Here is a 14,730-nt window from a genome sequence, read left to right as displayed (position 1 = left end):
TTAGTCCTCAAATAATTGATCAAATATATATACACACACACACACACACACACACACACACACACACACACACACACATATATATATATATATATATATACCAAAACAATCAGGGCTGAGAACACCCCCATAGTACTTCACTAGACCTCCATCTCCAGCCCCAACCCACAATGGCGACAACACCATTACTGATCACTTTTTGGATCTTGTCATTGAGCCAGGCTGTGTTTTCTTCCATAGCATAAATCTTTAACTTTTCCTCAATTATATAGTGATATCTCCTTTCTCTTATCAAAAAGAATGTTGTATATATCAATGCTTTTGTTTAACTGTGTTTTGTTTTGTTTTTTTACATTGGAAGGAGGTTTCAAGTGAAGGGTAGGGGTGCTGTGCATGTGTGTGTGTGTGTGTGTGTGTGTGTGTGTGTGTGTGTGTGTGTGTGTGTGTGTTTAGGGGAAAGATGTAGTATAATCCCTAAACAGTGAAGATGTTTTTAAAAAGGCATCAATATAAAAGTATATAGTGAAAGGTGTTGTCAAATGTTTTGCTGAAATCTAGATTTATACAATATCTGGTATTTCTCTGATCTATCAGAATGAGACTCCTGTCAAAAGGGCAAATGAGCACTTCTTTCCATCTGTGGAGCTAATGTATTATAGTGGGATTTTTACACTTTTATAGGGAAGTATTGACAGAAGTCTTCAAGGCTCAGGGGGAATCAAAGTATAGGGACAGGTAATAATTTGATATTTGGGAGCAAGGGAATATGTCTGGCACTCTCTGAAGTCACACCATGTAGGCAAATGTATTCCACATCCTAATACTGCCCACATGAATTCATTCTCATTCTGATGGGAAGAAACCAGGGTTTGAATTTAAGCTTAACATGAGGATACAAAACCCGGATACCACCTTCATTTGGGGGATTGGCTCTTGATCTATGAGTGAGCTTGCTCAAGATAGAATTATATTATTAGTATTAAGTCTTAAAGGTATTATTTAGTCTTAGAGGTATTAATCTAGTGCATTAGAACAGATTAGCATATGATGTATTATTTCTTTGGGATTATAATTAAGGCTTGCATTTCTGATGATTATTACCCAAAGTGTGTTAGTGGCTAAACAGAGATCTGGCTCTTAATTCCAATTCATGATAAGCTTGCCAGCACCATTACTAACCTGTTGACAATCCCATACTTACAACCATGTCCTGGAAAAGGCTATTGACATCCCCTAATGCAAATTCTGATGACTCCAGTTGTAGTCATGTACTCCTCTGACATGCAACTTCTCAATTTAGCTAGCTGCAAAATTCCACTATGATTTTAAGGTTGTAATATTGATCTCACCAGGTCTCTAAAGAGTGTCTTTGGAGCTACTCTCACTCACTTCTCAGAATTTATTTTGCTTCCTAGTATGCCCCAAACCACTCCATTACTTAACTCCCAATAGAAGGATGGCTTCTATAATGCTTCTGACTCTAATACCTATTAGCTGTGTGACCTTAGGCAAGTCACTTAACCTAAATGTACCTCAGGCAACTAACTCCCTATGTGTCATTGGATTTGGAGACTGAATATTTCAGTTTACTTCCTGGTTCTTCAACTTAGTAACTGCACCACTTTGAGCAAGTCACTAAAACTCACTTTCTTGGCCACAATACCTCATGACCCCCCAAGTCCCATTTACCTGAAGCTGTGATCCAGGTTCAGCTGCTACACCTGAGGCATCTAAGTGGCCCAGTAGATAGAGCCCTGGGCCTAGAGTCAGGAAAGACCTTCATGTAAATCCAATCTCCAAATGCCAGTGAACTAGCTGTGTGATCTTGGGCAAGTTTCCTCAATTGCAAAATGAGAATAATAATAGCACCTACTTCACAGGGTTGTTGAGAGGATCAAATGAGATCATATTCACAGTTCACTTAGCACAGCTGGGAAATAATAGTTGCTCTATAAATGCTAACAGTGTGGTCATTATTATTATTATTATTATTATTATTTGACCCTTAGGCAATCCACAATCTCTCTAGGCTTCTGTAACATGAAAGCTTTGGACTAGAGGACATCTGAGGCTGCTTCTAGCTCTAAGTCTCTCACCTATCATAGGATCTATGTTAACAAAGGGATTTGGTATTGTAGGAGTACCAGAGGAACACCTCCAAAGTGAGCATTGTATTGGTCACTGTGCTAAATATTGGGTCAATGCAATTAATAATAAAACAGCCTATTGTCAACATGGAGTTATTTGGGAAATCTTTGGAATAGCTTGGATGAAGGTGACAAACTTCAGCTTTCATAGCCTAACAGTCTGAACTAACAATGAGCTGGCAGGTAACCGTTAAGCATGGTGTTTCTAAAACCTCTTACATCATGACCTTCCTGGTAGACCAGCCAAGTTTAGAAGGCCAAGGCTGGGGCATTTTCCAAGTCAAGAGGCCACATTCTTTCCCCAAACCAGATCCTTTATTTAGAACTAAACAGCTATAATTCCCCATAAATCTAGGTACATAAAATTTGGGGGATTTTAAGGGCTGGGGGACCATTATGGGGGGATTGTCCTGATTTGGGAGTGGTGGAGAGACACAGTGCCATTGGGAAAAATCCAGATTTTGGAGTTGGATGGCCTGAATTCAAATCCTGCCTCTTCCACAATTAGCACTTATGTAATCTTGGACAAAAGAGACTTAACCACTCTGGGCCTGTTTCCTCATCTATAAAGTGAGGTTGGATTATATGACTTCGGTGGCCCTATTCAGTACCAAATCTATGATTCAATGATCCTTTGTCCTGTCAGTTTCTGCCTGAATAAATAAGTCTGTTTTTACTGAAATTCCAGACTGTCAGTTTTGGCAATGATGTGCAATCAACCCTTTGAGGCTACCCTTCCCAGAATGCTCATACTGCCATGCCAGGTAACTGAATCTTCCACGTGAAACTTTGATACCTTTAATTGGGGAGTTAAAGCCTCTCTGCCCACTCACACAATATGAAGACATGCATGTCAGAGCTGTAAAATCACTTTCCACACTCACTTCACACTTTTCAAGCACACTTTATCAAGCAATGAAAGCATTCTCTCTTTCCAACCAACCCTTCTCCTCCCCCAGCAACACACTCTAGCTTAACTCCACAGTCCTGGATCAGTAGATGACAAGTGTTGGCCTCATCTCGGCAGGTGAGAAAATAGGCATGGAGAATTCCCAAAGTTAGGGAGCAACAGAACCAGATATAGAAGCTCGAGTTGCTCTATGCTGTTTATCATGAGACCAGGTCATCACTCAGTAATTCTGACTCAGAAGGGTTCAGTGGGAGCTTTGAAGGCAGCAGTGCTCTAGGCCACTTGCCTCACAAAAATTTTGGGTCCTTGTAGACTAAAAAGATAGGTAGTGATATAATATAATAAAGCAGGAAGCCAGAGCCATGACAATAATCTTTGAACAGGCTTGAATAGAACTGACTGGCTTCCCACCGTCTCCTGATTCCAGTTATACCAACTGTGATGTACCATAGGTGGTGAATGAAATACTTGGTATTTATGTGGTGCTCTCTCCTGAACAGGATGGGGGTTGTCATGCCTACAAATTGTACTGGGAGCATGTAGAGAACAGAGAGAAAAGTGATTCACCTAGAGATGGGCTAGGAGACATTTGCCATTCCAGGCTCCAGGTGGGAAATGATGCATCCATCTCTATGTCAAAAGTAAAAGTTTCCTTTCACATTCAATTTTTTTAAAAGAGGAAAATGGGTAGTGAAAAAGAAAAAAAAAAGTATGGTCTTGGAGAGACTGTTCCCTGGATTTTGTCCAGTTTCCCCTGGAAGTGATTCAATCCCATGGAAGAAAGGGTATTGGAAAATGCCCAAGAGGCCATTGGGAGCAGAGCCAAATAAAGATTCCACACTTTGCTTGCCCTTCACCCAGCTACTAGCCAAAACAGAGAGCTGCTCTGCCTCTCTGAAGAAAGAAGAGTCTAAACTGACCTACCATGTACTTGCCCCTATGGGGACAGATTGAGTCTAATCCTAGAACAAAGACAATATGGTGAGAGAATAGACTAATGAAGAGCTTGTATTTTCCCCTATCAGTGCCTATCACATAGCAGGAGCTAATAAGTACCTATCAATTGACTTTTTATCATTCATACGCATGCCCACAATTTGTACACACATTCCCCATCACAGACACATGTGCACACATGTCTAGAACACACTAGAACAGGACATCTTGCTATGCCATAGGTGCACACAGGCCTCCACACCAATCAAGTCGTTCAGTCACAGCACACCAACATGTTCACAGCAGGCAAAGTAACAAACAAAAATTCTAGCCAACCCAGAGAAAGACACTCTTTTTTTTCTCTTTTCTCTTTTTTTTTTCCTCAAAAAGGCATTTTTAAAAAATATATTAAACCAGGTAAATTTTTACTCAGATGTCACTTGGCTGGAGCAAATTAACAAACAAAAAAATCATAAAATAAATATATTTTTCGTTAAAAAAAAAGAAAGTTGTTGCCATACATTGAATACCTGTTACTAACTTGACAGCACTGCTTCCAGGGAAGAAGTCCAATTAGATGGAGAAGATTCATGGGGGTGATGGGAGGAGTGTGGAGCCCTGGGATTGTAGGTGGGACAGAGAGAGAGGAGGAAGAGGAGGTGGGGGGGGCACTGAGGAATAGGGATGGCTAGGAGAAGCAACAAACACAATCTCTGTCTGTTTCATTCTCAAGGGCTTCCCAAGGGGATACGTTCTGAGGGGAAAGGCAGTGTTGAGAGGGGACAGCAGAGGAAGAATACAAAAACCGAGAAACCAAAATGGGGAACACAAAACCACTACATTGTTAGAAACATCTGGTTAAAAAGAATACAAAAGTGACTCCTTGGAGGGGGAGGCCCAGTGCTCAACCCCACTTTTCTCTTTCTTTCCTTTTAATGGCAAGAATCACTTTTAAGGATTTCTGTAGTGTGGTTTTTTGGAGAAGGTTTTTTTTTTCTTTTAAAGAAATCTCTTCTCAACTGTTCTCATGTCAGAAATCATTGATTTCACCAATCATATTCTGCTTCTTTTTAGTCTCTGCATGAGGGAGATGATGTATTTGTATTTTTATGCTTCTGTGTGCCCAGATCTGCATCCATTTTATCTCCCTAGCATGTGACTCAATCCATGCCTCCAAGTCTCACTTGCTCAATGCACAGGATTGGCACTAAGGTAAGGCCCTTTAGATAGTCTTGGATCTCCCTGCTTCCCAACCCCTGGGGCATCACCAGGTTCCCCAGGTTAGCTGCAGAGCTTGCCAGTCTCATACTCCACAGGATTTGGCAGTTTGGCGTTGAAGGCCCTCAGGGAGGACTGAATCCTGCCCACCTCGTTGTTGGCCAACTTGAGCCGATGCCGAAGCAAGCAAGAGAAGAGGTCGAGCCGGACTTTTCCTGGGGGAGAAAGCTGGTTCACACGGTCCCTGATCTCAATGAGCTGCAAGAGCGCAGAGTCCTGGGAACCTTGAGTGTATGGGTAATCCAGCTGGAGGATTAAGTCCCGAATAGCATCCGGGTCAAAGGGCATGCTATAGCCAAAGACCTGCAGGCTGTTGATTTTCATGTAGCCAAGATTCTTGGAGGGGTCAGACATCTCAAGGGGCTCATAGTAAAGTGTCTCATTAGAATTGTCATCCAGGGACTTAATTCGGCTCCTCAGGTAGACATGGACGGTCTCAAAGAAGGTCTTCCACTTGTTCCCGAGGGTGAGCGTCCAGTTTTGGCACTGGGCCGATGCATCCACATTAGTCCTTTCCCAGTCTGGAAAATCACCTTCATTCACAGGCATGAACCAGCTCTCTGAATGGCTGCCCCCAAAGGGGTTGACATAGATGGCCATGGCTGGCTCCAGGGTGCTGTTCTTGGTGAGACAAATTTGGAGTGACAAAGCCAGCATCACATGGACCAGCCCTGGCTTGTACTTGTTGCTTTTTAGAGTCAGAAGCATGCGCTTCCTCCAAGAGGGGTCAAACCAGCTGCCCAGGCGCATGTCATTGCTGATGAAGATGGAGTGCACTTCAATGCGGCTATCCCGTTTCTGAAGCAGGTACTTAAGTTCCAGGTCCTGCAGGTCTGTCTCCAGGCCCAGGTAATTCTCCAGGGACTCCGCCACCTCTGGCCGACACAACCCCTGAGTCAGCACATAGCCATCATTGCAACTCCCACAGCGGGTGCTATTGTCTGGTGCACACACAGCACAGGCTGGCCCGTCCCCCAAGGCACACGGGATGGGACCCTGGCAGGAGGATTGGTCATAGGGGCAGGTGCAGCTGTGGCTCTGCTCCAAGAAAGTCCCAGGGAAAGTGCTTTCTGCACAGTAAAGGAAGGACTGGATCCGGTTCCACCAATAAGATAAGGGTCTGGAGAGGGGAAAAAAGAAGCAGACTTTATAGAGTCAATTTGAAATATATCGAGACATCTTTCTGAGGCGATAGGAAGAGTTAGGCTCACATGGAAGGGTTAACAGAAGGAAATAAGGGAGTCAAAAGGGCACCTGGATAACAATGGCCCATAAAAGTGGCCCCCAGGGGGCAGCTAGATAGCAGTGGTAAAGCACCGGCCCTGGATTCAGGAGTACCTGAGTTCAAATCCGGCCTCAGACACTTGACACTTACTAGCTGTGTGACCCTGGGCAAGTCACTTAACCCTCATTGCCCTGCAAAAAAACAAAAAAAAACAAAAAAAACAAAAGTGGCCCCCAGAATGAGAAGGGCCCTGTAGCAGTCTCTGTTCTATGAGCACTAAGGAAATTTGAAGCGCATCCTGGAATTGGGAGTTGCAATGTAGAGTTCTTGCTTTGCATTACCATTTTCTTTCTTTTGTTTTTTATAAAAGTATTTTATTATTTTCTAGCTACATGTAGAAATAGTTTTCAACATTTGTTTCTATAAGATTTCTAGTTTCAAATTTTTCTCCCTCCCTCCCCTCCCTGCCCCCTCCCCAAGACAGTAAAAAATCTGATATAGCTTATACATGTACAATCACCTACTATTTCTACTATTTTTGTTTTCCTTTTTTGAGATTTTTCCCTTCTGCATTACCATTTTTGCCATATCACTCCCTAGCTCTAAAATCCACAGTGGCTCCCTTGAATTCAGAATCACTTCTTAACCATTGTTAGCAAGCTCTCCATCAAATGATTCTGTTGACCCACTCATTCCCTGCTATTCCATGCCCCCTCCTTTACAGGAAGACTCATTGACTTATTGTACCCTCACCTGTCATTAAACACTTCCCTCACATTGCAGGCTGCTCTGCCTGCCTGGAAGAATTTTCCATCTCTCATCCACAGATCTATGCCTATCACTTCCACTCTCTGGCTTCCTTTGTCATCGCTTTGCCCCCTGGTGCCCACAAACAGTTTTTATCTTTTGCTATCTTTACCTTGTGAGAGACACAGAATGATTGATTGGCTAGAGAGCCAGTCTAAAAGCTAGGAAGACCTGGGTTTGAGTCCCATACTGGCTGAGTGATCCTGGACAGGTCACTGAACCTCAGTGCTCTAGGTAACTCTATGAGACTAGTGGATGTAGAGAAGGTGCTGACCTACATCAGCAGAAGGAGTTTCTTCAGCTATGAGTAACCTACACCAATAAAAAGGAAAGGGAAAGGAATAAGCAGTTATCTCGCACCCATTATGGGCAAGGCATTGTGCTAAACACTTTACCATGACCTTGAGAGGTAGGTGCTATTATTATTACTATTTTAGAGTTGAGGAAAGAGAGGTTAGGTGACTTATTCAGGGATTATAAAGTTAGTGTGTGAAGTCAGATTTGAACTCAGCTCTTCCTGAATCCAGACCCTGCACTCATCTAGCTTCCCCTATCCCCTAGTTCATTCTGCATTTCCCCCCATATGTTTAGTCATTCCAGTGAATTTAAAAGTTCCTTGAAAGATCACTTTTCCTTCTTCTGGGGATATCTTCTAACGTCCGCAGCACACTGATGATTGGATATATAGTACAGGCTGCATAAATACATATTGTCATTTTTTTATCATGAACATAATCAATCGTGAATATCTGCATATGTGAAAAACAAAAGGAGGAACACATTCGAAACTGACTGCACTGTGTGTGAGCTTCTGTCCCTTAGCTTGTTTTCATTTAAAAAAAAAAAGTGTCTGTTAAAATGAAGAGTGGTAACAAGATTGTCCTGCTCATTTTTCTCCTCTTCTTCACTTTCCTTTATTTATAAATGTTTGTTGAATGACTGAATCACAGTGACAGCACAGCTTAGAGACCAGGTACTATCATCCATTGTCACGCTTGGTCTTACCAATATGGACAGGGCCATTGGGCTGGGCACAGAAGGTGAGCTTAGGGCTCTGGCCTTGTCTGACTGATTGTTCCGGTGGGGCAGCTCACCTTTCCTTAGGCAGCCAGAACCGAGGCTGTCTGGGGCAGCGTTTGCAAAGGTTGAAGAGGCGGCGGATGACCCGATGGGTTTTCTTGGACAGCAGTTTCAGGGTGACCCCCAGCTGCTGGTAGCGGTGCTGGAGGCTCAGATCCATGGCCCAGAACTGGGAAATGGTGGTTGAGTTCAGGAAGCGGTCCTCTGGAAGTCTCTTCAGCAAGGCCTGGAATTCTTCTGTGGGTATATTGTTATCAGAAGGAGAGGAAAAGAAAAATAAGTATTTCTCAGGGACAGGTTGGAAGCCATACAGGACTCCTCTCTGGAAGTATCTCCACAAACATATTCTGTATGTTATCGAATACCCTTAAAGGGATTTCTGTCTTTTGGCATAGGGGAAACAGCACTTGATTGGGATTCAGAAAATCTGGGTTCAAATTCCATCCTGTTAATTTATTAGCCAGATTATTTACTCTTTCAATCTCATTTTCCTCATTTGTAAAATGAATGAATTAGAGTGGATACTTCTTGAAAATAATGTAATCCTACATATGCAGAAGGTAGGTCTAAATGGCCTCTGTTATATTTCTTTTCTATCTTCATTGGGGGCCCCTGGGAAGCTCTTAGCCTCTACTTCTGACAGAACTACCCAAGGGGTCAGTGGTCCCAACTGTAGTTAAGGCCCTGGGATGTGGTCTTTATCATTCCTGTGATACTCCCCATGAGAAATCTTCTCTAAGACACTCTTAGGACAAAGGGATAACTGAAACTGCTTCGATAGAAGAGGGGAAGGGTATTGGAAGTGTACCAAACACAAACAGGGGCATAATCATGGCTACTGGTAGAACAAGAATCCAGGGTAAATGGCATGAGAAAGGCAATATGACCTTGGGAAAAGAATCCTGGGGGAAGACATAGGCCCTGACTATTACTGGCAGACCTTTGCTAGATCTAAGGATAGGGAGCATTGACAAAGATGTCCTCTTGAGGACCCCAGGATCTCTCCCATTGGAAGGTATTTCTGCTAGCAGCAGTCCTGACATTCAGTAACTTCACATTCCGATGGTTTTGACTTTACCCACGCCCTGAACCCCATCCTCTCTAAAGGGGCTCCGGGTCTATAGCTTCTTGGGGAATCAGAGTGCTGGAGTCAATGAATAGGGACAAGCTGGACTAACCCTTTCCAATTTCCTTCTTTCATCTGGCTGAGCCCAGAACCAGAGAAGGGATGAGAGGAAGGAAAGCAAAGTGAGTGGTGACCTCAAGGCTCTCTTCCCAGCTGGTCCTGAGAACCACCCTGCTGTGGCCAGGCAAATTTGGGGGGGGGTGTCTGTCACATGTCTCACCTGACTCCTCAAACTGCCTATTGTGAGTAGCCCAGGTGTCCTGAATCTGGAGCAGGCTGTCTTCCATGGCCTGGATGTCTGGTTCCGGGCAGTTGCACTCTGGGAAGCCAGGTCCACACTCACACCAGCAGTCATTCTCCCGGCAGATGAGCTCCCCTTCAGAGCTGCAGGTGATATAGCTGAGAGCAGCTGCCACAAATCTTTCTCTTAGGTACTCAGGCAGCAGCACCTGAAGGCCTGAGGCAAAAGACATCAGGGGAGAGGGACCAGCTATTCAAAGCCCTGGCCCCATGAGAAAGAGTTCCCTTCAAGTCAGAATGGTAGCATTGAAAAGAACCTTAAAGATTATCCAGCCCAGGGGTTCTTCACCTCTTTGTGTGTGTCATAGACCCCTTGTGTCATCTGGAGCTGTGGATCCCTTCTCAGAACCATGTTTTCAAATGCATAAAATAAAATATATAAGATTATAAAGGAAAATAGTTATACTAAATAGTTATGGAAATTAAAAACAACAACAACAAAGTGCTAGGATCCCAGTTTAAGAACCTCTGCTTTAACCAAACCCCAGCTTTCATAGAGTAGGAATCTGTGGCCTGGGAGGATAAAGTGATTTGCTTAAAGCCAGGATGCTTGTAAGTGGCAAGAGACCTGAGTGTATACATTTCTCTCTATGCATGAATGCATGCATGTGTATATATTTTGCATACATACATGTATACATTGTGTGAGTATGTAATGTGTATAATGTATGTATGTGCATGTAGATATAGCATATATATGAATGTGTACATATAATATATGCAATGTATATGCAGAGTACATATAGATACATGTAATATATGTGTGTGCAGTATATATGTATGTATATATAGTATGTGTGTATGTGTATGTATATGTGTATGTAAATGCCTGCTGTTAACATTAAAGTGCTATATGTAATTTTTGTTACTATCTCTGTCACTAACTAGCTTTGTGACTTTAAGGGAGACTTTTAACCTGAGTCTCCTTTCATCATTGAAATGAAGATCATGGTTGCAGAAGCAGAAGGGGTCTGGCAGGCCACTTAGTCCAATTTTCTCCTTTTAGCGATGAGGAAATTGAGGCTTAAAAGGCTAAGTGACTTGACTTGAGCCACACAGTAAATAGATATGGCAGATGAGATTAGAACCCAAGGCTTCCTGCCTCTACATACAGTGCTCTATCCTTGTTCTGGGCCCAGAGCTAGAAAGACCCGAGTTCAAATTTGGCTTCAGACACTTACTAGTTGTGTGACCCTGTCTCATTTCCCCCAGATATAAAATGAGAATAATAATGGCACATACCTCCTTGCATTGTTGTGAGGGTCAAATGAGATAGTATTTGTAAAGTGCTTTCTTGGTATATTACCTGGCACATGTTAAGTTACTATAAAAAATGCTTATTCCTTTCCCTTTCCCTTACAAGAAGAGTTAACCTGAAGTCCATGAATGTTATTTTGTTTTTCCCAAATAATATTTTGTTAGCTGTATTTTAACTGGATTCCTTTATAATCCTCTGTATTTTATTTCATGCATTTAAAATATTATTCTGAGATGGGGTCCGTAGGCTTCACAAAACTGCCAAAGGAATCAATATGACAAAAAGATGAATCCATTTTCTAAAAGTTTCCCAAGGTCCCTCCCACATACACTATTTTATGATTCTAAGCTCCCTGCTGGGATCTCCAATGTTGTTTTCCATCCATTATGCCAACAAGCCCAGCCACCATAAACGGACAGTAAACCCAATGGATCCATCTCATTGAGCTAGTTGAGAATGAGGGGGTACCTGTATCCCCATGACAGATGGGGGGGATCATCTGGCAATTCAGTAGAGAACATCATAGCCCCTGAAGCTTAGTCAATTCCCTCGCATTTCGCAGAGGGAACTAGGACTCACCCAAACTCAAGTACAGAGATGTCAAACAGTCAGGAATTCATGGAAAAAGAATAAGATTTCTAGTTTTCCATCAGCATTTCGAATATGGAAATAGAAAGAGGTCTTTAGATAAAAGAGAAATTTAAAAACTACAGGAAAGGAATTGTGGTTGGACAGTGCTTTCTGGGCCCCTATTTTTGAACTTGTCCTTAGCTTTTGCCTATTTAACTGGACTTGGCAACAAAAAGCCTAGTTTTCATTTGGCACCTTCTTCTCCCGAGTTTCCACCCTAATCAAGTAGACAATGGAAGCTGTGTTATTTTGAACAGTATGAATGGAAATCTTTGACAGATTCCCCAATGGGGACAAATGGATTACCCCAACATCATCCTCTGGAGTAAAAACTTTAATTGAAATCCTGCCTTTGACACTATTTATTTAATCATAACTGAATCCCCCTAGCCCACCTGGGCCTCAGTTTCCTTGGCTTTAAAATGAAGGGGCTGGATGGTATGAACTCTGAGGTCACATTCGGTTCTTAATCTACGAGCCCACAATTCTCCTAATATAGGCACCTTAGGATTCCCCTGATATAGAGAAGGCTAAGTAGGATGCTGGCAGTCTTTCATTAGACTTGGGTGGGAGGGGCCCCCAGCTCTATGTTTCCAGCTCAGTGTTAACAGGAAGCAAACCATTGAACATTTCTGGGCTTCAGATCTAAGGAAGGCACTGTGAGCTGGAGACATACCTGAGCTGACTGCAAAGAAGAAGAACCTCCCTCATTTAGCTTCCACCTACCTTCAAAACAGCTAAAAGCTTGACTGTGGATAATCTGAAGTGGGGGGGAGGCCTAGGCTTCTGATACATGGGTTTTTCCCAAGGCTGACCTGCAAAGGATCAATCAATCACCCCAGAAAACCCATTGTCTTTGTGACGTAGGCACTGGGAAGCTTCCTGTGGTACAAAAGGAAGGAGGATCATGGGACTACAGCTTTGGAACTGGAAAAGGGTGTCCAGAATCCAACCCCCTCATTTCATAGCTGAGGAAACCAAGAGCCAATGAGATTGAGAGACTTGCCTAGGTTACACAGCTAGTGAGTGTTGAAGGTAAGAGTTGAACTCTGGTCTTCCTGACTCCAAGTCAAGTGTTCTATCTGGAGGCAGAGAAGGCAGGTAAGTAGCACAGGGGTTGGTCCTATCATGGAGGCTGGAAGATTTGAATTCAAACCTACACTCAGATACTGTGTGACTCTGGCCTGGTCATTTAACCTCTCTATGCCTCAGTTTCCTCAACTGTAAATTGGGAATTAATGAGGTAATGTTTTTAAATTTTTAGTAGTGCCTGATACATAGTAAGCACTTAATGAATGATTCCTTCCTTCTTTCCTTTCTCCTTCCTTCCTTCCCATCTTCCATTTCCCCCCAGCAAAGCATGGATTCCTCTGGCTCAATTAATGAGAGGTTCTTAATTTCCCAGAATGCCCCATGTCTATGGCATACATAAACAGAGGGAACAGGGGCAGATAGGTCCCACAGGCTTGGCTTACAGCATAAAGCATCCTGAAAGCTGGAGTTAACACATTTTTGTACTTAGACACCCATGTCATATTCTCATGCTGCTCTCATCTCTCCCCTTCTAGTCTGTCTGCCACCAGCTCACCCCCGAAGAGCCCCACCTCATATACATTGACTGGTTCCCTATCATCTCCTAATCCCTCCCCACCTTCCTGTTTTCTCCTCCTCCTGATGGGAACATTCTCCACAGCTGTAAGAGAGTTGCCCTAAGCAACAGCTGCGTGAGTGATGGGCTATAAAATTAAATGGCATAAACTATTCCAAACCAACCGCTAGACATTTTGAACTTCACCCGTCACTAATTCCCAGACACACAAACTAGCCCATCCAGGGACCTGAGCAAGGATGGATGATAATTGCATTAGTTAGCACTGGAGAACAAGCATTCTTTATTTCTTTAAAAAAACTTCTGACTCCTGAGGCAGTGTTAGGTTGCTTCTGGCTCAGATTGGTTGGCATTTGTAATAATAGATCCTGGGTGAGGGTTATTGATTTTATAATGCAGAGACAATAATATCTTAAACAGAGTCCAATTCAGTTAAGCCTCAAGAAAAATGAACTTTTCCCCCTGCCAAACTGCTCTGTCTATATCAATTTGCATACCCTTGGCCCAAAGGATGTCAGAGGGAAATGGAGTACAAGAACTGGGTAACTCCCCTTATCTTCTTGTCTCAAGACCTAATGCAAGTTTCTTCTAATTCCCCTCCCCCCTTTGCTTATCAGCCTCCAATTAAGGCTCCCTCCTTTCCCTTGTCCCCTCTCTTTCCCCAACTCCCATTCCCTGTCTTCTTCGTCTTTCCCCCCCTTTCCCTCTCCTCAGTTCATTCCCCTTCTCCTCCCTCTTGCCCTTCCATCCCCCTTCTCCTTTCTCTTCCCCTATTCCTTTCCTCTCCTCCTTCTCCTCCCTACTTCTCTTCCCTTCCCCTTTCTCTCTCCTCTTCCCCCTCCCTTTTCTTCCCTTCCTCTCCCCTCCCCGCTTTATTATCCTAGATCTGTCACTTCTTATCTGTGTGGTCTAGACCATATCTCTTTACTTCTCTCTGAACTCTTCACCTATGAAATGAGGGATTTGAATTAGATGGCCTCCAATATATCTTTCATCTCTACATCTACAATCCTGGCATCTTTAAGTTTTCTTGTTTCACTAAAACCTTGTGTACCTAGTATAAAAGACTGGTATCATGGTCCCCTTTGCTAATGACCAACTTGGGAGCAAGAAAGGTAACTGTGGAAGAACTCTAAATTGGAGTAGATTTGAACAGATCCAGGGACTTGGGAGGTGGGTAAAGCCATCTCAAAATTATTCATCAAGGAGGAAAAGGATGACATGAATTCAGCCTCAGATATTTACTAGTTGTATCAGTTTCCTTATCTATGAAATGAGAAGGCTGGCCTCCATGGTTTCTGAGGGTTCTTCTAGCTCTAAACCTCAGTTTTGCCAATCCAGTGTCCAGAGAAAGTGTCCTGTCTTAGTAGAATGAAATGAGTGCATTTTCTGTTTGTTAGTTTGCTTTTGGTCTGTTTTATTTT

The 14,730-nt window shown here is 43.0% G+C and overlaps 1 protein-coding gene across 3 annotated transcripts in view; it reads right to left on the bottom strand.

Moving 5' to 3' along the window:
- Positions 1-2,001: 2,001 nt before the first annotated feature.
- Positions 2,002-14,730, bottom strand: part of BRINP2 (BMP/retinoic acid inducible neural specific 2) — a 165,930-nt gene continuing 153,201 nt past the window's right edge. For all 3 annotated transcript variants that reach the window (XM_043964037.1, XM_043964038.1, XM_043964039.1), the window contains 3 exons: positions 9,730-9,966; positions 8,398-8,620; positions 2,002-6,391 (listed from right to left, as the gene is read on the bottom strand). In XM_043964037.1, the coding sequence (XP_043819972.1) occupies positions 5,275-6,391; positions 8,398-8,620; positions 9,730-9,966 (1,577 nt within the window). In that variant the 3' untranslated portion in view covers positions 2,002-5,274. The remainder of the gene's footprint in view (positions 6,392-8,397; positions 8,621-9,729; positions 9,967-14,730) is intronic.

Source organism: Dromiciops gliroides, chromosome 4 (genome assembly GCF_019393635.1).
Source record: "Dromiciops gliroides isolate mDroGli1 chromosome 4, mDroGli1.pri, whole genome shotgun sequence".
NCBI classification, from domain to species: domain Eukaryota; kingdom Metazoa; phylum Chordata; class Mammalia; order Microbiotheria; family Microbiotheriidae; genus Dromiciops; species Dromiciops gliroides.
This window is presented reverse-complemented; position numbering and strand designations above follow the sequence as displayed.